At 41.4% G+C, this 21,609-nt stretch overlaps 2 protein-coding genes across 2 annotated transcripts; one reads left to right on the plus strand and one right to left on the minus strand.

The window, feature by feature from the left end:
* Positions 1 to 2,863: 2,863 nt before the first annotated feature.
* LOC131688474 (ras-related protein Rab-10) lies at positions 2,864 to 20,349 on the minus strand. Its single transcript, XM_058972755.1, has 5 exons — positions 19,833 to 20,349; positions 19,008 to 19,207; positions 18,839 to 18,928; positions 18,479 to 18,759; positions 2,864 to 3,830 (listed from the first exon to the last, which is right to left on the minus strand). Exons 1-4 carry the CDS (start codon positions 19,957 to 19,959, stop codon positions 18,562 to 18,564), a joined length of 615 nt encoding a protein of 204 aa, XP_058828738.1. The 5' UTR covers positions 19,960 to 20,349; the 3' UTR covers positions 2,864 to 3,830; positions 18,479 to 18,561.
* LOC131676167 (uncharacterized) lies at positions 12,389 to 15,538 on the plus strand. Its single transcript, XM_058955287.1, has 7 exons — positions 12,389 to 12,467; positions 12,528 to 12,658; positions 12,721 to 13,069; positions 13,411 to 13,721; positions 13,785 to 14,129; positions 14,184 to 14,343; positions 14,415 to 15,538. The coding sequence occupies exons 1-7, from the start codon at positions 12,389 to 12,391 to the stop codon at positions 14,891 to 14,893; spliced, it is 1,854 nt and encodes a 617-aa protein (XP_058811270.1). The 3' UTR covers positions 14,894 to 15,538.
* Positions 20,350 to 21,609: the final 1,260 nt, after the last annotated feature.

The following is a 21,609-nucleotide window of genomic DNA, read 5'->3' on the forward strand; positions in this document are numbered from 1 at the left end:
ACATTATTCATTTGGCGCAGCAGATTTAGACTGTAGCTGTCAAGCAAACTGGTGATACCAGCATGAAAAGATGACAGTTCGGGATCAGCAAACATAAATCCATCAGAAGCAGAGCGCCATTTTAATCCGGAGAAAGTAAAATCACCAACAATCAGGATCTCATCAACCGGGCTTGCTTGAGCGGAAATCCGTTCCAGTGACTCAGTATGTGAATCAATCAATGTCAAATCGCGAGTGCGGTCCGGTGGAAGATAAACCACGCAAAGAAAAAGTGTGTAGCCAGCCAGTTTGATTCGCACCCACACCTGCTCGAAACAGACCCCCGAAATATCCTCAATCAGTTGCGCTTTCAATCGACGATGGATAGCCACAAGTACCCCGCCGCCGGTAGCCTTGAGACTGTTGCGTAAGCTGCGATCAGTACGGAAAACATCGTAGTTGGCACCAAATGCTTGCACTGACAGAGTGCTATCGCTAAGCCACGTCTCTGGGAGGGCGATTATGTCGAAGCATTCATCCGAACTTGCTACTAAATAATCGTCGATTCCTGAATTCATACCGCCGGCGTTCTGGTAATGGTAATAATCAATGCTTGCACTAACAAAATCAGGTTCGTACTTGCCATTGGTATCGATTTGGAAGACCCCTTCACCACTCCTGCACACAGGACCGGGACGATTGGCGAACGCTGGCTGCAATGGCTCGACTGTAGCAAGGGATTCCATAGTGCTAGCTGCAGTGCGTCCCAGGATGCGATGAGTCATACCAGCATAGCATAGAGTGCTTAGTCCTTCTGTGATCGTTGTAGAGCCGAAGGTACTATGAAGAGACGTGCTCGTTACGATTGGATCAAAATTTTGATTTTGACATTGAAGATTCACAGCGGCGGTAGAGTTGTGTTCATCAGCAGACTGTAAGTGAAATTTATATTGAGGGCGTGCAGCATCTTGTATTGCTTCGGAAGGACATATACCCTTCTAGGCTTTACCTGACACAGAAGAAGTTGCCGATTCGTCCGGGATAGCTTGGCGCTACTACTCTTCTCCGCAGCAATCCTGATGATTGGTAGTCGAATTTTTGAATCGGTAACAAATTCACGGAAGTAGATGTTCTCCGGCCAAGTGTCTTTGGACAGAGCCTTATCCCTGTATGATTTTCTAACGCCAACTTTGAAAGTAAAATAAGCTCAGAGATGAGAGATCCTTGTCCTTAGGAACTAGACGAACTATTCTCGGTTGCAGATTCTCTCACCCAGACAATCTTTCACAAGGGTAGAAACTTCATCATCCGTCGTGCTGGGCTCGAATGCTGACAAGTAAACCGATAACAGCTCCTCGGGTGATGAAATTGTTTTTATTGTTTCAAACGCAGCTTTGGATCTACGAATATTAAGAATTTTTGTTTTGAGCAAATGCGGTTCGTAGGCTGTATCGCGCCTTGTTGCACTATGTACTACTCGGTTTTCTTTTTAATTTCTGTTTATATCGATTTTGGCAGAAAATCCTAGAAAAACTTTATAGTTTCAAAGACTCCATTTTATTGTATTGTAGGACTAGGCACGTTCAAAATCCGCCGATGTGTTACTCCAAATGATTGAAATAGGGAGATGTATAGAATAACAAAATCTGAAATGACAAAGAAAAATAATATAATATATTATAATTTTTTATCTACCGCATTTACTGCCTATAATCGCAAGTCAATCCCATGTAGATAGGGAACCCCATGGGCTGACTTGCGAAATTGGGCAGTATACAACAAAATCAGAATGATTTAATTTATGTAGACACTAGAAAAATTCGACTTCATTACCTTCTTGTGTTCAACCTCAGGTGATGGATTCTTTGAAGGATTACCGCTTCTCGTTTCTACAGTCGTTGCAGGTTCCTCGTAAGAGGCTGTATATTTTGTATTAGGTTCTTTACAGACACAGTTAGCCTCACTTTTCTTGACAGTTCACTTGTACTATTTACATGGACTTAGAAAAATTTGTGGACGACTACATTTGCTCGAAGCAAATCGTAAAGAATTTTTCTAAATCCATGTAAACAGTACAAGCGAACTGTCAAAACTGAACACTCAGTTCATTTGTGACGTCACCGTAAAGTATTCAGGTTGCTATATAGCAACTGAAAATCAATAAACAAAGAAGTGCTGCTGAAGAAATATTTTTTTCGTTCGAATCGAGGGGTCACTCAATATACTGGTAACTGGCGGTAAATTAATCGGACCATTTTTTCACAATATTTCATCAACTTTCAGGTCGTGTCGTTGACCTATAGTCTTTTTATCTACCACGGAGTCCCGTCCTAGTTTTTGACTACAACATCAATCATCCGTTGTGATCATCACTACTCAAGTGAAAAAAAAGCTTTTTTTCATTTGATTCATCGACTCATTTTCATTCTCAACAATTTTGACGTTCCACGATCCTACAATTTTTTTTATTTATTTATTTCTGTTCGATTGCCGAAACGAGTACCCATTTCCAGAATGATCCATCCTACCTTAACCGACGCCCAGTGGACCTTCCCTTCCAATTCGTTTCCGAAATATATAACTTCACTGCGCCCCCACGGAATCGTGCGTGTTTATCTCAACCGTATTTTTTTTGCTTTGTTTTGTTTTGTTAAAGTTATCACTAAAAAAAAGCATACCATTCGTCACTATATGATCATAAACATAACTAGCGGCATTTCAAAAAAATGAAAGCTATTTATCATATACATATATAAAAAAAATAATAACTAAACTTTTTATATGCTTTTTTGTTGTTCATGTTTACCCGCGTTCATGCGGGTAAATTTGATATATATAGAATTGTTATTAGTATATTTTTTTTGTTTTGCTCCAATTTCTTTACTGTTTTGCTCTGACTAAAACATCTAACAAATCCAAGAAGATGGCATTGTGTGCATTCTTTCTTGCTCTTCTCTCTAGGGTTATACATTATTGATTTTTCTTCCATGCTCCTTCCTTTTCCGTTTTCTGTTTTTGTTTTTGTAAGACATAGTTGCATTTTGAGTTGAAAGATGGACACATTACACTGAATTGCTAGTTAGTGACAGTTTGTAGAGATGGGATTTTTTTCCGTTAGTTTCTGTTTTTTTCTCGTTTTGTAAATGTAGTAGGCATTTGTTTAATGTTTTAGTCCCTTGGGAAATCTCGCGCTTCTGCTATCATCGATCGACTTGTTTCACTTCCTGTTTTCCTTTTTTTATTCTCAATAATTTTATCGCTTCTGAGGTGCTTGGCTTTCTGTAACTTACACTTACACTTATATATGTCGGGGAAAGTTTCCCGAACCCGGGATCCCTCACAACGATGATGATGATTAAGATGGTCTGTTAGTGTGTGTTCCATTCCAAGCGTTGCTATGCATAACAAAGTTAAATGATTTTGAAATTTACGCGTATGTGTGCCTGCGATCGCGCGACGTGACTTGTAGCGGTTATCACAAGTAATATGTAGGTAGTGGTGGAATATTGATACTGACAGTGGTCTAAAGAAAAACGATTCGCTATTTTTTGTCTGGCTGACTGGCTGGTTACAAAAAGCGGACAACACCGAAAAGCGGGGTTTTGTTTGAATGTGTGCGTTGGATTGCGGGTAAGTGTGTGAAATAATTGTTTTGTAATTTTGGTATGAACATGTCACGTTACCGTAGATCTGCTTATGCGATATATTAAGTATTCATCAGTTTTACAGTTACATTCCTCACAACTGACAGTATCTGATACAAATGCACGAAAACGGAAAGTTTGTGGTTACATAAATTAGCTTAGGGTATCCCAGAAAAAGATGTGTTCTCGAAGATGTGAGCGTCCGACCTGAAATGTAAAAATTTTAATCAGTTTCATGGTAAGATAGATTAAGATTTGAAAATTCTGTTTGAATGCAACCTAAAGACAGATCAGTTGTGAAACTATGAAAGTATCAACAAAATTAAATGCATTTATATCCCTCAAAACAGGGTTTCAGAATGCCTGTATGGCATTCTTGACCATACAAATGATCAAACAACTGGAGAGTGTCCTCAAGGAGGAGTGCTGTCACCCTTTCGGGGGTTCCAGGTAAATGAGACATTCCTCTATGAACTGGACGACCAGGAATGCGAAATTACGGGCCATGCTGGAAGACACTGTTACAAACAAAAATGACGCACTGGCAAAGATTGTTATTGATTCATTTTTCCCTTAGGGATTCATCATACAGTAGAACTTAAATCGGGTTGGAAGTCCTTCTTGAATTGGTGTAACTTGTAGAACTGATTATTCTGGATCTTAATCAGGAGTACAGAGATCTCAATCCAAAACCATCGAAGAAAATATCGACATCGGATGATCGGTGGGACTATTTTCTGGACACGATTTTTAAACTGATTGATGTGCGATCGAATCGAATGATGTTGACTTGCAAGGAAAACATAATAGTTGGCTATTCTTATCTTGTGATTCCCTCTACAACCAATTTGCTCGAAGAATACTTCTTCTACTTCTTTCCTTCAACTTTTGATTCAGGTTCGAAATAGCAGCCACAACCAGGTGTTGTGACAATTTATCTTCCGACTTCAAACTGAACTGAATGAACTGAAGTTCAATCATTCATGTATTCACCTTGAGATTGACGAGCCGTTGATAGCAGTCGATCAGATCAGAAGTGACGAGGATTCATAACGTTTCGCCGAGGATCCGGGATAGTCTACCGGCTTTTAGACAACAGACAAACACCAACCAGGAATTGATCCACATTCATGTTCTTGAAATACAATTGCTCAGAAGAACGGTTACTCCGTAGCTGATAATGCCATCCTCTTCTTATTTAACCAGCGGCAGTCAGTGATACCGTTTGCAGAAGATGGAGGACTCCAACTCGATTTTTTTTCGAGTGTTTCGACGGTAAAATTGACATTTTTAGTTCGGTAATATATATGTTGTTGTAACGGGTATGTGACGATGTATCCGACTTCCTCAACGACAATTGGACATTGGCGGCATCTTACATGTGCCTGGCATGCAAATACTGGGACCGCTGTTGGTACACTGGAGAATTGCTCTTTCATCGCTTGTTTTTTTTTAAATTCTCTTCTCACTGCGACAATCGGGATATACACTTTTCATTCTGAGCGTTTCCAAGCCTTAAATAAGGGGTTTATAGTTTGAAAAATACCGCCCATCAAACTCGTTTATTCCGTTCCTCGTCCATTCTAGTGAACATTTTTCCGATCACGAAAATTAGCGTAATTTTCTTCATGCCTGACTGAAAGAAAAATTGTTTAGCGCGATACGCGGTTACTATGGTTACACCCCGCGTGGAAGTCCATAACCTGTAGAGAAATACGAGATGTCAACGAAGTGATAACTTATTATCATCCCAACAAGCAGACCCACCTACTGGCCCATAGGATAGTGGTTCAACACTGAGAAGCAGCTGGAAGTTGGCGCGGATCATCACCGACGAACTTTTGCGCAGATGGCTGAAGGAATATATTCTAGTGATTACGCGCAGATGTAGGTGATTCCAAAAGATCAAGGATCTAAAGGTCGGCAATTTGTTCTTGGTGGTAGACGAAGCCTCAAGGAACCAGTGGATTCGAAAACGGATAGCAACAGTATTTCCATAACGGGCCATCCCTACTACAAAAACCAACCGTGAAGCTGGCTGTTTTGGGCGTCGAGCCGAAGGGCAAACTCGGGTCCAGTATTTCAGAAGTTCCGGACCCCTACCAATGTTTACGGGCGGGGTTAGGTACCGACGAAGTCCCTCGTTGCAGTAACGTTAACGAACGTAGTGCTCCAGCGAATCGGACGTCAGGCTTCACTGGGATAGCCGGACCAACCTCGAACCCCTACCGGGTAGCTCGTGAGTAAGCTAGATCTACCGCCGGGGAGTAGAGGGAGTAGATCGCGTCGAACAACTAGTAGTGGAGAGTTAAATGGCTCTAAGGTCGAGCCATTTCATGGATCAAGTGAGGCTCCAAGATAGCTGCGGAAAACTCGTGAGGAAAAGAAAGAGGTGCTACGTCCCGCACTACTCAACTAGTCCCCAGCTGTGGAATTTCTCCCGAGACCCTATTTGTTGTTCCATGACGGCTTCCTAGCCGATGGCGCTGATTTGTTGGTCCCCTCGCCACTTTCTCTGCAGCACGGAGAGTATACTCGCAACTACCCTGTTGACAGCTTCCCAGATATGCTCTGGTGGCATATCAACTGTCACACCAGGCATACCCCTTCGATCTTCTTCGAACCTAGGGCATTCGAAGACCACATGTTCCGGTGTCTCTCGCATGTTCATACACTCCGGGCAAAGAGGTGATGAAGCATGTGATGAACGTACTTCCGGAAGCATCCGTGTCCAGACAAAAACTGCGTCACATGGAAGTTCACCTCTCCATGCTTCCTATGCACCCAAGCCGACACATTTGAAATGAGTCGGTGAGTCCACCTTCCTTTCTCAGCGTTGTCCCACTCTTGCTGCCACTTAGCCAATGAGTCCGCTCGGACCAGTCTCCTTGCGTTTCGTGTATTCCTCCGTTGGTAGCATTCCACATCCTCAGCCAGAGTGATGCAGATGGGAATCCTTCCGGCAATGACGCATACCGCCTCTGACGATATCGTTCTGTACGCGCTCGCTACACGAACGGTCATTAGGCGAAACGTGCTTGTCAATTTCGTCCGGCTCCGCTTTGAGGTTCAGCGCAGCAGTCCAATCCGGTACGCCAAACCTCAGTATTGCGGATCAACCACCCTCAAGGAGACGTCTCGCGCTGCATCTAGCTCCTCCAATCAAATATAAAAAAATATGAATAAAAAAATAAAATGTTCGGCATGATCCTTGTCAATAATTTAGTTTTCCTCGCAGCCTTCTCGCATACATAGCGGATATGGCCGTTGTTATTTATCCAGGTGCTGCAGAGCACGCATCGATGGGATAGTGTCCCCCGACGCTGATCACGACGCGCTGAATTTTTTTTTACAGTTGCTGATCAACACTACCTCCATCTTGTGGTGAGCCAAAGTCGCATCTTGATGTCAGCCATCTAGGTTTCCACGAGGCCTTTTGTCCCTGCCGTCAACATCTCCACCGAGGATGGAGAATGGTCTCACCGGTTATCGTCAAAACAACGTCTTCTGCAAAGCCGGCGATCTTGACTCTCCTGGGCAGTTCCAGTGTTAACACTCTATTGTACCTTATATTCCAGAGCATTGGGCCAAGTTGGAGCCCTGAGGTACACCCGCCGTGACCCTATTCGACCCATGTTCATCTCGTAGACCAGTACTCGGTTCTAAAAGTAACTTTGTCAACCTGTTGAGGATGGACCTTTCCAGAAGCTTACCAAGAGTATCCAGGTGGCACGTAACCACGGCAACACACCAGCTTCTGGATCTTCCATCTATTCGGGAAGTAGTCTTCGTCCAGGCATTTCTATAGAACATGTCCGGAAACGCCAGGGTCGCGGTCTTCAGTGCCACGTTGGGGATACCGTCTGGACCGGGAGCTTTCTTCGCTTTCAGCCCTTTCACCACTATAAGGAGCTTATCATCGGAGTCTTGAGATAGAACATTACGGTGTAGGCGGCCATGCGGTAGGGTCGTGCATCGGGAAAAGGCCCTCCACGACAATTTTCAATTTGTCAGTGCACGTTTCAGCTGGCGTCGTTGGACCCTTGATCTTGGGGTTCAGATCACGGCAAGCGTTGCCTCAGGGGTTAGCGGCTGATAAAAACGGGTTTTCACTGTATCTCGCATTTTAAATGAATGTCACCTTACGCCCTTCTCTGATTGCCTCGGCTGTTTCCAACAGCTCATCGGCATTCGGAATCAGAGCGATGCCATTGGCACAAAGTGCTTCCAGAATTTTTGTCAAAGTTCTTTATTTCTTCTCCGCGGTACAATGCAATCCCGCCGAACAATGGTGTAGTGGACCGCCTGGTGGTCGCTATGTGTGTACTGTTCACTGACTCGCCATTTCATGTTATCCATCAGCGACGCACTGCAGAATGTTAAATCGATGATGGATTTCGGGCCGTTCTTGCAGAACCCTTAGTTGCACAGCCTTACATCCAGCTTTCATTATCAACCGAGGCTCTTTACCTTTGACCGAAATGCTAACGATTTGACTGTCCAGATTACGTCAGGCAACCACAATTGGTTCCCTTCGACACCTGTTCGGTCTCACCAAGCCGTAACCTAGGCTCATTGTTCTCAATTCACCCACTTTCGTCCAGATTATAGTAGGTCAATCAAAATGATTAGTCTAATCATTTAAATAAATAAATTAAATCTCTACTTCATCAATTGCATCAGGCAGTGCTCCAGCGTCCCCAGCGGTGAATCTAGCTTACGCTGACGAAGTTCTCCCAATACCGATTCTTCTTTGATTTTCGCTATATTTCTACCGGAATAACCGGTGAGGAGGTGCCGTGGTTGGTCTGACGATTCCGGATGGAGCGTGCCGTTCGATTGGCTGGCGTTTGGACGAACCATGCTTGGTGCTCTGTTGCAGTCTACTCGACTAGTCCTCGGCGGGGGTCTAGCTTATTCCTGTGGAGAGTTCCATGGCTGGTTCATAGCGTCGCTTTCGCTGTAAGACGGTCATGATATAGATCATAACTCTATTGACTGCGTTCCACGTTCCATTATCCGGGTTGATGCCCGGTCCTTCCGTTTTAAGTAGCTCCCTGCACGTCGCTTCAAACCTCGGACATTCGAAGACCATATGCCCCGGTGTCTTCTCGACGTTCTCACACTCCGGGCACAATGGGGACATTGCGTACCCGAACCGACGAAGAAACTTCCTAAAGTAGCCGTGGCCCGACAGGAGCTGTTTCAGGTGGAAGGTCATCTCTCCGTGCTTTCTATTGACCCACGTCGATGAGCCGGTAGGTCCACTTTCCATTCTTCGCATTGTCCTATTCCTGCTGACACACCACCATCGAATCGATTCTCATCATCTTCCTCACGTTTCTGACGTTTCATTGATTGTAGCACTTGATATCCTCTGTCAGGCGATAACGCATGCTGCCTCCAAAAATATTATTCTGTACACAATCGTACGACCACCAGCGCGAACTTCCTGTCCAGCTTTTCGAGGTTCCGTTTAATTTTCAGCGCCGCACCCCAGGTTGGAACCCCATATCGCAGTATCGATGACGAAACACTAGATAACAGACCGATTTTAGGCAGGTGTAATCAAGTGGTTGTTAAAGCTCAACCGGTAGTCCCAATTGCTTCAGTGCACGCTTCGACGCAAACCACGTGCCCTTCAAGGGTGATCTGTATGCGCTAAACCGCTTTGCAGTTGCTGACCAACAACCACTCCGTCCTGTGGTGAGCTATTTGCAGCTTGACCCCGTTCATCCAGCGCGACAGCGTCTATTGTATCCGTCACCGACATCTCCACTTCTCCAAGTGTCTCATCACTCATCACCGTTAGTGACACGTCATCCACGAAACGCACGATTTTCACGTTCCCGGGCAGCCGCAGTATTAAGAGTTGGACCGAAAATGGAGCACTGAGGAACGCCCACTGCGACTCGCATTGACCTTTGCCCTTTGTTCGTCTCGTCTACTCCGGAAGTAGCTCTTCAGGATCTGGCTCATTCTTCTGTGCAGTGCTGCGGCATTGGCCTATACGGGTAAATTTCCATCATCTAAACATTTCTGCAGTGGCATCCTGAACATGTTCGGATATGCCAGGATCGCAGCTTTAAGCGCCACTTTTGGTATTTCATCCGGACCGGGGGCTTCTTCTTCGCGGTACGGTGCTGGTGTCCAGGTAGTTGGTTCGTGCTTCGGGAAGAGACTCAACAATTATTTTTAGCTTACCCGGGCATATTTCAGATGATGTCGACGGGCCCTCATCTTGGTCATGACCACTCAGTACGTGTTCCCCAGGGACTAGCATCTACTGCACAGCACAGCTACTTGTGGCAAACTGGCTTGCTAAGCTTTTTAAAGCGTCCGTAGCTTCTCGAAACGCCGCTTGCGTTCCTCTCTCGCTCTTCGATCTTGCTATTTGAAACCGCCTTCAGGCTCTAAGCAGCGTGTAGCGTACTGAGCTACTCATCTAACCAGTAAGCTGCACGCCGTGTACTGCATTGCTCCAGTTTTCGTGGCATTGTAACGTCACAAGCCGTCACAATCCTTCTTGTTAGATCAGCCGCATCGACGTACTTGATTCCGCTGTTCACCGAAGTGACTTAACAAAGAGGTTTTTGTTAAAGACTTCCACTTTAGCTTGCCGGTCGTCCTTCTTCGTGCTGCAGCAGGATTCCATTGGCCGATGCGATATCGAATCGCCTTGTGGTCGCTATGGGGATACATCTCGCACACTATTCAGTCCATGTTCGCCGTCAGTCAAAGACTACAGAATGTGGCGGAATTTCTCTCGGTACCGATGTTCGTTTCGTGAACCAATAAGCTCCCAGTTTTGTCACGATACCAGGAACAATTTAGCTGCCCGCTTCGCCGCGATCAACTCGTTATAAGGAAATATTCCCAGAAGATAACTTTTGCAAACGAAACTTTGAGAATTCCATGTAAAATATTAAGCACATTATTGTTGAACATGTTCAATTTTTTCAAATATTCTTTGAAACATTTCGAAAGGGGGGGGGGGGGGGGGGTGATCTGTCCCCAAACCCCCACGCTACTACGCCACTGGTTATTACTGTGGCTTTCGATCGCTTTGATGAAAGGGTTCGGCTGTTTCTCGCTTAGAGAGCGGTGATTGCCGACAAGGAGTCGGAAAAGGTTACTGTTGGCTCGTTTGGTATTTTGGATATTAGGCTCCAAGCGACTGCAGCTGCTTCGGCGGAGAAGATGAAGCACTTGATTGCTAGGTGATGATATGATTGTCTCTGGGATCTTCATACCGATTTACTACTTCTGTGTGGCTGTATTGGCGCCGTCGGTGAAGATGTGGCGGTGGTTGTGATATTTGATGTTGAGAAGTTCATTGGAGCTCATGCAGGCGGCTTCCGGAGGGAGGTTGACCCGATGGCGGCTGGTGTCCTTTGCCGGCATGTAACCGTTGTACCAGGGGTTTTTGTGCGCGGAGTGCAGTTTCGCGATTTATGGTAGTTCCTCGCCCGAGTAATTTCTGTAGTTTTTTTTTCGTTGTTTGGAGTAGTCTGCAGTCTTGGTCGGAGGTTTCTTTTCCTAGGTAGTCGAGTTTGGCAAAAGATGACGATGATGGGGTGCAAGTTATCCGGCTTCTACACAAGTTTTGTTGGAAGGCGTGCTTGGTAGTATGTTGGACGCTAGTCCGATGGAACGGATGTAAGTTAGGGGCGTTGATGAGATTGTTGCGACGGAGTCCGGTGGCTGCGATTTTGTAGTAGATTTTTCTACAGAAGTTTTTTTCTGAAACACGATGCTAGTGCAATAGGTCTATATGATTTTGGATTTGTCTCGTGTTGTCCAGGTTTTACAATAGGAACAATACGAAAAACTTGCCATCCTTCCGGCATGTTACTCGACCAGAAAATCGAATTATATACTTCCAGCAATGCTTACTTCGTAGCACGAAATCGGGCATACCGTCTCTCCCCGAAGCAGAATTCTTCGTTTCTGCAAGCGTTTTGTTTAGATCATGAATATTGATGAAAGGCGGCTCATCCTCTACGATGGAATACCTCAATTCTGGATGAAACGGTTCGAGCGATGACGGTTTTCCATTATACAAACATCTCGTAGTTGATTCGATCTTCATTTAAATTTCTTCACCATTCTACAGAGAGACAATAAAGAGGTATCACTGCCCAGAGAATCACGAAACTTTTTCCATGAATCGAGTTTTTTAACTTTAATTTTTTTTTTAAATCACTTTCTGCTTTTCGGTAACTTGGGTATAGCTGGGCGGTATGACCACTAGCTTGCCATAATCGGAATTCGTTTTGCCCTTTTAGTTTTTGTCGCTCCAGTTACTCATCCCACCAAGGCTGCGGTATTTTATTAAAGGACTGCTTAGACGAATCAGAAGCTGAAGACATAGCCTCTGTCACTACCGTTAACAGTTCATTATAATCATGCCTTTCTTTCACCATACCACTGTTGTCGAATGCTCTGTGCAGAATTATACCCCGTCTATTATCGTTTGAGTTTTCCCACAAAGTATGCCTAGCGTTCCAATCTCCTCCAATTATACAGGGCTTTGGTACACTGAACAAACTAGAAACGTATTTTTTACCGGAAAATTCAGGTGATGTTAAAAAAATAGGAATCCTTTCAATTTTATGTGATGCACGTAAAATTTAACAACTTGGTAATAAAACTTATTAGATTTTTGAGTGAAGGTTATGTGTCATGTTGATAAAAGTTACGTGAAATTCACATACCTTTTACTGGAGCTCACAGTGAGAAAATTACTGTTTTATAAACTCAAGATGGCGTCAACTGGATATACGCGTTCATTATTGTTGGATGATTTAGGCTTCCCTGAAAGTCTACTAGATGTTTTCGAGCGTAAGATTCATTGATATTCAAATAAATAAACCCTTCTCTATAAAATGTTTCAATTTTCAGAGTGCGGGATCGGATTATTCGAATTAATAACCTTCTCGATTGAAGAGTTACAGTGTCATTTGCAGCAAACGGATGCTGATTGGAAAATTGAGGTTATTTTTGAAGCTATAAGTTCCTGGCGAAAAAGAAATGTAGTTCAATTGATATTTTATGGTAAACACTTATTTTCATATTTGTATCTATTAATTTATAGAAATCAGCGATCCTCAGTGCATTAACCAGCAACGAACTTCCCGGAAATGGAGGAGCAAACGAACCCTGTGAGTCAAGTGGAAGCGTGCTGAATACACATGCACTTGAAAGAGAGCAGCGAGGCTTATTACTTACACCCGTCAATGAATCGACCGATTCGGGAATTGTGTCTACAAAAACAGTAGGCTGTGTACCCCTTGAAATAAGAAGTCAGATTGACTCTGATTCATTATGTACCGGAAATGAGTCCTCAAAAATACTGGACGAACTTGAGCTGCTAGATGTAAGCCAGAGCACGCCATCAGTGTCGTCGAATGGCGAGGCGGAACTAGCGACTGCTAGTGTTTCAGGTAGGATTATTTCAAATTTGCTAATACGGTGCAAAGTTCCATCATTTGAATTGCATTTAAAACGTCGAATAAAGCAATACACGCGCGTTTTAACGTTCAATATTTTTATCAATACTAGACAGTATTGACTAAAGTATTGTACGTGTAATGGAAAAAAAATGTATTGACGATGTGTATTTCAAATGGGATTGGCGTATTAAAGTAATATCGTCAACACTCGCATTGAAAAAATATTGAACGTGTAAGAGCCGCTTTAGTGCATTTGACATAATACCTTCACATAAAGCATTCTAGCTAACAGCAACTGCACTTGTATTTATCTTTTCCTATTCTTCTTGCAGCTAGTTTTAATGACGGGATCGAAACGAACGAAACCGAGCGTAGACAGGAAAAACAAAACAACGAGGAACACCCACCATATTCATCTGATACTGTGTTTTCTCCAAGCATTTTAGCAGCGCTCTTGAAAAATTCAGAGGAAGGGAAAGATATTTTGCGTAGATCAACACTTGGCGAACTGAGCGAGGCCAAACAACTGGCATTAGCTGGTATTATCGCCAAATATCATCTGGCGACTAAGGATCAACTTCGCGTGGATGATTTGGAGAGATATGCTTTGGCTATAACTACAATCTTTAAATCGGAACGCAAGGTATAACCCATACACATTTTATATTACGCATGGGACATAAAAAGAACATACTTTCTATTGTAGGAGAGTTATTACATTCCCCGAGGTGGAGACCGTCGTAATCACGGCGGTAAAATAATAAATAAAATTGGAAATTTAAAACAAAAGAAGAGAAAAAGCGACGCAAAGGAAGAAGAACATTTGAAAAAACTCAAATCAGGCGAGTCAACATGCGATGCACCCTCCGACAGCAAACAATCGATTGAAGCATATGAATGGTTAGCTTTGAATGATACGCCGTGGTCTACAGTACTTGACAAATGGTCAATAAGTTTTGATTCGCGTAAAACGATACTAGGAGACAAAAAGCTCGTCAACAAAGCCTTAAGATTGTATGGGCATTACAAAAATTCGAATGGTTTTCAGTTGGTAAGTCAACTACTACGAATACTACTAATAAAAATAATAAGTTTTCATTTTTAGATTGATATTGATTTTCGACTACTCACATTGGGTGGAACTAGTGGATTGCAAGTATTAGTTGCTATTCGCCCTGCGTTAATTGCTTACATTTCAAACACGGCGTTGGATCCATCTGCTGAAGGTTTATTGAGATTATTGAAAAGCACTACTACAAGCGAAGGTACTCTTTTGAGTGTGATAGTGAATTTATGAGACAATTATTTATATATTTTCCGCTTTCTTCATTTTTAGATGTTAAACATTGTGCGCTGTTGCTAGGATTGCACACAGTACTACCTCCAATCGCAGCAGGATCCCGATACAAACCCACAATCTGTACGGCCCAAGACGATACCATTGTCTTTGCAGAATCTTTAGACGCAGCTATAGAAAAAGTTCGAACAATCTGTATGGGCTACGAGGAACGCAATCTACCAATTGTTCCAAAATTAATTACTATTGGAACAGAAGTATCTCGAATCGATGGCCCATTTTATATATGGTATAACGAAATACTCTATGAAGTGAACACAGCTGCAAGAGCAACGGACGTACTTCTAAAGCTGTCTGCAATATTCGGATTACCTTTTTCGAAGGTGTCTAAGTTGGTGTGGCACTTCATAAGCTCTTATGCATATTCGATCCGCCAGCGTGAGTCATATGCTGCAATAAATCGTCTGGAAAAGTATTTGTCTGCTCAGCACATATCATCAGTAACCAAAAATGATTAGTTGTATGCTATCTGACTGTAAGTTTATATTTTCTAATGTAAGCGATTATTTCGATCATCTTAAAAATTACCATGTAGTACCAGTAGATTATCGGTATAGATGTACTGTAATGAATTGCAATCAACTTTTTTCAAAGCTGTATCCTTTTAAAAAGCACATGAGCAGGCATTCAATAACAGGTTTAGCAACAGAAAGCTTTAGTCACCAGTCAAATGAATCGAATCATGAGAGCAGGGAATCAAACTACAGCCAAAATTCAAATAAAAAACAAAAAGTTGATTCAAATGAACAAAATACTCTTTCAAAATACCTATCTCCAACGTTTGAAGCGATTGATAAATCAACGGCGGATTTTACGTTAAGTATGCATATGAAGAACAATTTTACGCGCAAGGATGTATACGACATTCAACGTAGAGTCTCATTAATCTTCAAAGAAGTTGCTTGCCAAATGGAATTGTTGGATTTAAAGTTTGCAGATCCTGAAATTGAGTTTAATTTTAAATGTTATCTCTCCAAACTTAAACAAATGTTTTCTTTAATCAGTTCAGACCACAACTTTTTTAAGTATTTACGCACACATGGATTTAAATTGCCTGTAATCATTGCTATTGAAAATGATAACATTATTAATAAGCCAGCCGATGTAGTGAATGAGTTGGGCATCGAACCAAGCTGTAGTTATCTAATGTTAATGCCAGTTGAATATCAAATTAAAACATTTTTTGAATGTGGAGCATTATTAGAGAAAACCATCAGTAACACGGTAGAACTTGAAAAGACATCGGACATTAAAAACTTTGTTGCTGCTAGTAGATGGAAACAAATCCGAGAAAAATATAAAAACGACATTATCATTCCAATCTGGATTTACAGTGATGAATTTGAGGTAAATGACCCCCAAAGCTCTCATAGTAATAGACATTCCATATGTGGCATATATTACAGTTTTCCAACGTTCCCTGAAGAATTTCAAGGGAAATTATGCAATATATTTGTAGCAGGAATGCTAAAAAAAGTTGACATCAAGGTAGTTGGATTCAATAAGCTACTATATGCCCTTATAGAGAAGTTTAAAGGTTTAGAAGAAGTTGGAATCACGTTTATGCTTAACAGACAAGCAGTATTAATTAGGTTCGTCTTATGTTTGGTACAAGGAGATAACTTAGGAGTGCATACAATGCTACTTTTATCAAGTGGTTTTAATGCTACCTTTTATTGCCGGTTCTGTAGACGACCTAAAGAATTGCTTAAGAAGGACGTGATAGAACATGCAGATTGTATGCGTCGAAGACAAGATTATGATGAAGATATTGATATTGGGCGACATTGTGATACTGGTATTGCAGGCAACTCTATATTCAATAATCTGCCATCCTTTCATGTAATCGAAAATCGTAGTGTAGATGCTATGCACGACATTTTCAGCAATGGAATTTGTAAATACGGTTTCACTGAGGCACTAGACTATTTCATTTATACTAAAAGATACTTCACAGTTAGTGAATTCAATACACGACGAAAGATATTTGCTAAGTTGTGCCTAGATAGCGAAATGAAACGCATGCCAGATATAACTGAATATTATAGTAGAGAAAAAAAGAAAACCGTTTCGTTACGAATGACTTCCAGTGAAATGCGCTGCTTTACTCATTATTTCACCTTTCTTATTGGTCAGTACATTCCTATTGAAGATCAAGTTTGGACATATTGTAAATCGTTGATTAAATTAGTTCATTTGTGCCTTCTCCGTTCATTTTCATCAGAAGAAATTGATCAATTACGTGAACAGATTAGTCAACATCATAATTTATATATTATCCTTTTCAAAAAAGACCTCAAACCTAAGCATCACTTTATTGTCCATTATCCGTCAATTATTCGCATCTCAGGGCCGATAGAAAAAATGATGTGTTTTCGTTACGAAGCGAAACACAGAGGATTCAAGCAATACGCACATGTAATGTCATCAAGAAAAAATCTTTGCTACACGTTAGGAGTGAAAGCCAGCTTGAAATTCTATTACGATGCGTCTAACAAAAGTTTCAGTGATAATTGTACTACTGGTAATTTTAAAACGGGCGACCTACGACTTAGACATTATTTCAGAAATTTGTTACAACCTCTGCGTTTGAACTCGGATTTCATAGTAATGTTTTCGAGCTCAATTGAATATAAAGGAACGCAGTATAGTGCTGGGAATTTTTTGACACGGTTAGAGAAAAACAAAATACATCTCTTTGAAATTTTGGATTTCATCTCATTAGGTGGTTCAATTTTCGTTGTTAGTCAGTTTTGGGAAACAGGGGATTATAATGACCATTTTTTGGCATATGAGGTTAAGGCACGAAGCGCAATAGTTGATATAGTTGATATTGAGTTATTTGGAACACCTCCAATTACTTTGCACAAGATCGATCATCTTTATATGTTTAGGATTAAAAATAGTTTTAATATCGATTGTATTGAGTGATTGATGTAAATAAAAAAACGTTGCCTTAAAAAACCATTAAATTTTTATGAATTCTTGGAAAGAAAAATCTGTTTAAATTACATATAAAATTTACCACAAACAAATTTAAAGGTTACTTGAACATCCAGTTATATTTACGTGAATATTCTTGTGATTTTTAAGAAATTTTAATTTGAAGATCATTGTATATTACGATGAAATCTACGTGAAAATCATATAGTGTTCATCTGACTCACTTGAAACTGCATTTCTTTGTCAAAACATGTAAGATTCACCTGAAAAGTATAGTAGAAAATATCTACGTATGATTTCAGGTGAATTTTATGTGCGATTTTTTTGCAGTGTATTGACGCCATAAAATTTTCCAGCATTTCTTGGGTAAAAGATGACTGCGGATGAATGTATATAGACACTACAGTTAAATATCCTATATCGAACAAGCCACAGCTTCTATTCCGCTACAAGCTTTCAATGGGACTGCGACAGGATCTAGATCTTGATTGAATGCTATTAACACCCCCCCCCCCCCCATAGAGTTGCGCCTATGGTCTCTACGAAGCACCATGTGGTCCTTAATATCAAAAGTCAGAAGCTGATCCAGGTGAGTTTCTGATAATAAAGTTACGGAAATATTATAAGAGTTGATCATGCTGACGAGCTCTGCTTTTTTCTGCTTGATACCCCTACAATTCCACTGAAGGAATCTGATGGGCTCCGATGACGTTTCGTTGTGCTCATTATAATTGATCAGGAGGGTTCTCCACAGGGTAGTCCACCTTTTCCCGATATTGGCACGGTTCGTAGATTTGGTTAGCTCCGATCGGGGGTTCCAATACCTCGAGTACTGAAACGATGTTCTGCTCAGTAGATTGTTGACGAAAATGTATGAGTTCACCGTAGTTGATTTTAGAGCAACCTTAAATGGAATGAGGTAGTGCCCAAAATCAATAAAATTCAGTAGATTTGCCCCGATTCTCCAACACAATTGCGCTAGATTTGGCATATTTCCACTGATCATTGCAATCCATTCTACACAACATGAAATGCTTCGTGCCAGCACAAAATTCTTTCAACTCGTTTGTTGTGATAAAATTACAAAAATTAATATTTACCCAAACACATGAAATGACGCGCGCTATGCATCCAGCGGTAAGCAGCAGGGGGAGCATCCACTCTCTTAACTCTCGCACACCACCTACGCACAGCACGCCTTGTAGGCAGGTGGTTTCTCACCGGTCCCACGGTTCACCACCACCCGGTCCGGATTGTCTGTCGCTTCCTTGCCGGCCGTCTTGTCCAGTATGGCTTCGGCTAGCTCGCGGAACGCCTTTTCAATATTGACGTTGGCTTTGGCTGAAGTTTCCATGAAGCGAATACCATGCTCGCAGGCGATCTGTGTTACGAAAAAATAGTAGTTATTGGTGAGACCGATTTAAGAACCTTCGATTGAGATGAAAAAGAAGTAAACTTACACTTTCTCCTCGTTCCTTTCCGACGACACGTTTATCTACCATATCGCACTTGTTGCCCAGAATCATCTTTTCCACATCCTCGTTGGCGTGCTGTAAATCAAAAAAAGCAATTAGCACCGCTGCAAACAAGATTACAGTGAGATGTCGAATGGCATCATCGTTTCCCTACCTCGTCTATATTCCGCAACCACTTGACTATGTTGTCGAAGCTTTTGTCATTGGTGATGTCGTACACCAGCATGATACCCATCGCACCCCGGTAGTACGAGGTGGTAATAGTGTGGAACCGTTCCTGACCGGCAGTGTCCCAGATTTGCAGTTTGATCTTCTTGCCGCGCAGCTCGATGGTTTTGATTTTGAAATCGATACCTGGTAGGATGGATGAGTTAACTAATGACTAAGCAGGTTGGTTAGAAACTTAAAACTAGCTGATAAGTGCTCGAATATATCACGGCTGTATCGTGACTAAAACTTTACCCCAGTATCGTTAAAAAAGGGACCCAAATCGAGCTGGTCATAAATTTGTAATTTATCAATGAAACGGATACCTGGTGGATTAGTCCTTTGCCAGGGCAAAGAAGCTGTTAGAGAAACTCTTCATGAGAAAGTCAAAGTAGTCTCTAAAGTCCTATCGTTAGATTCACATATGATTATGCACTCAACCGTACCGATTGAGTCAGATAATAAATTGTACCGGGACACTCCCTGCTTCGGGGACAACCGATTTGAATGAGTTTTCAATCGAGGAAAATATGGTAAAGCGATAGGCGAGAAAAAATAAACACTCATTGCTTTCTAGACACGCACAACGCCTAAAGACGGTCTCAAGTTACCTTCGTCTCTATCCTCAGCTCATCCCCCCTCCCCATACCACTTCCAACCATTTCAACTATTCGATTGATAACAAGCATTCCATCCATTCTTTTGGAAAATAATGCAGACCAGTAAATCTACGCTGCAATTAAAAATGATTAAAAAACACTACATTACTCACCGATCGTCGAGATGAAGGTGGACGTGAACGCATCGTCCGAGAATCTGAAAAGAATGCAGGTTTTTCCTACGCCCGAATCGCCAATCAGCAACAGCTTGAACAGCAAATCGTACGTCTTTTTGGCCATTGTCGTGTGTCGCGCGGCTCCTGGAACCTACGAAGCAGTATTGCTTCTTTCGAAAATATAAAAATATAAATCGGATCCTTCCGACGAATGATGGTTCCGCTCTGACAGCCCCTTGTTCGCTTGTACGGGCAAGTTTTGCTTCTTTCTTCTTCGCTGGAAATTTGCACGCGAATCGTTGAACTTTTCAACTTACGGGCGGTATCCTTTGTGTACTCTTCGATTGCACCGGTATTTACCGAAACAAACACGTTCGAAGCGAGTAATTTATCGGCGAAAAAATCGCTAAATATGCACCGCGATTGGAAAATTTATGATTTTAACTTTTTTCCCTTACTATCGCTTTTCTTTTTTGGGTGTTTGCTCTGGAACGCACACACACAGCCATACATGGCTCGATAAAGAAGAACGCGAGAACTGTCAAAGGTGGAAATATTTTTTCTCGATGAATCATCGGTTGGTCGATGAAGTTCGAATAAAAAGAGTACGAGGGATGAAAGAATGAACTTCTCGATCGAAGATACCGCACCGACCAAAGTTGGTCGTGAAATGGTGAGTGCCCCTGTCGCTTCACTGGACAAGTTTGCGCCAGTGTTCGCTTGGTGGCGTATTAAAATAAAATATTTCGAGCATGTTCGGCAGCGCTTCATTTTATACCCAGGACAATGAAGTCTGTTTAAAACCAAAAAGCATTTTGCTAAATTTAAATTTGAAGAACGGTTGTTTCGAACTAGAATATGAAAGTTTTGAAAACATTTAATTTTCTGGAATTATTGTATACTTCTCTTTCAATCTTTAACATATTCAAAGTCAAAACAAACATTAAATTGATTGACACAAACGAATTTTGTTGTAGAAATTACCTGAATTGGTGTTTGATTTCAACACATTTTTGACTATTTTCACAAATGGACGCCACCGTGTATTAATCCTAACCAATATCAAACCAATTTTGTTGTTGATTCAAAAAATGATCAATTTAGCTTATGGAAACAACAGTTGTTACTAAGTTTTTCGTTTGAATTAATTTGATATCAATGTTTGTTTCCAGCCATCGTAAAATTTTGTTAAAAATGAATTTAAAAAATTGTTTATATTTACTGATTTTTTCTGCAGTTTCAAAGTAGAACTGGAACTTAAACAATCACATCCCCGTCAATAAAACTGCTCCTGATTTTCTCTTATCATAGATAGCAGACATTTGCGAGATTCGTGCGAAAGCGGATCGTGTTGTTCGAGACAGCAAAATCAAATGGGTTTGTTTACTGGGATTCGATTAGATTACTGCGAACAAGAATAAGAGTGTTAGGCTAGAACAAAAATTATTTAAATAACTGTGTAAACTTTCAAAATGAAATACGATGAAAATCAGTCATCTACTCAACGGTCAACTACACGTAGTTTGACAGTTGTATTTAATTTTTTGGCGTCTACAATATGAACACAGTTGCAAATAAAATAAGAAGAGATAACATATGAATTTATCGTTCTAGCGAATAGGCTTTGTGATTGCCGAATTGAAAGAATGCAAATAGGAATAGCACTTGGAATTACCAAAATAATAAGGGAAACAACGGTATTGGTTGAAAATGTAAATTAAGTTCAACGATCAATGATCAATCCATCACAACCGTCTATTTCTCGTTATTTGGA

Source organism: Topomyia yanbarensis, chromosome 1, assembly GCF_030247195.1.
Source record: "Topomyia yanbarensis strain Yona2022 chromosome 1, ASM3024719v1, whole genome shotgun sequence".
Classification (NCBI taxonomy): domain Eukaryota; kingdom Metazoa; phylum Arthropoda; class Insecta; order Diptera; family Culicidae; genus Topomyia; species Topomyia yanbarensis.

Coding starts and splice junctions, on each gene's coding strand:
- LOC131688474 (XM_058972755.1), bottom strand. CDS start 19,959: ATGGCCAAAAAGACGTACGATTTGCTGTTCAAGCTGTTGCTGATTGGC. Junction 18,929..19,007: donor GGTTGCGGAATATAGACGAG/GTAGGGAAACGA, acceptor TTTGATTTACAG/CACGCCAACGAGGATGTGGA. Junction 18,760..18,838: donor GAAAGGAACGAGGAGAAAGT/GTAAGTTTACTT, acceptor TTCGTAACACAG/ATCGCCTGCGAGCATGGTAT.
- LOC131676167 (XM_058955287.1), top strand. CDS start 12,389: ATGGCGTCAACTGGATATACGCGTTCATTATTGTTGGATGATTTAGGC. Junction 13,722..13,784: donor TCTTTAAATCGGAACGCAAG/GTATAACCCATA, acceptor TTTCTATTGTAG/GAGAGTTATTACATTCCCCG. Junction 14,344..14,414: donor AAGCACTACTACAAGCGAAG/GTACTCTTTTGA, acceptor CTTCATTTTTAG/ATGTTAAACATTGTGCGCTG.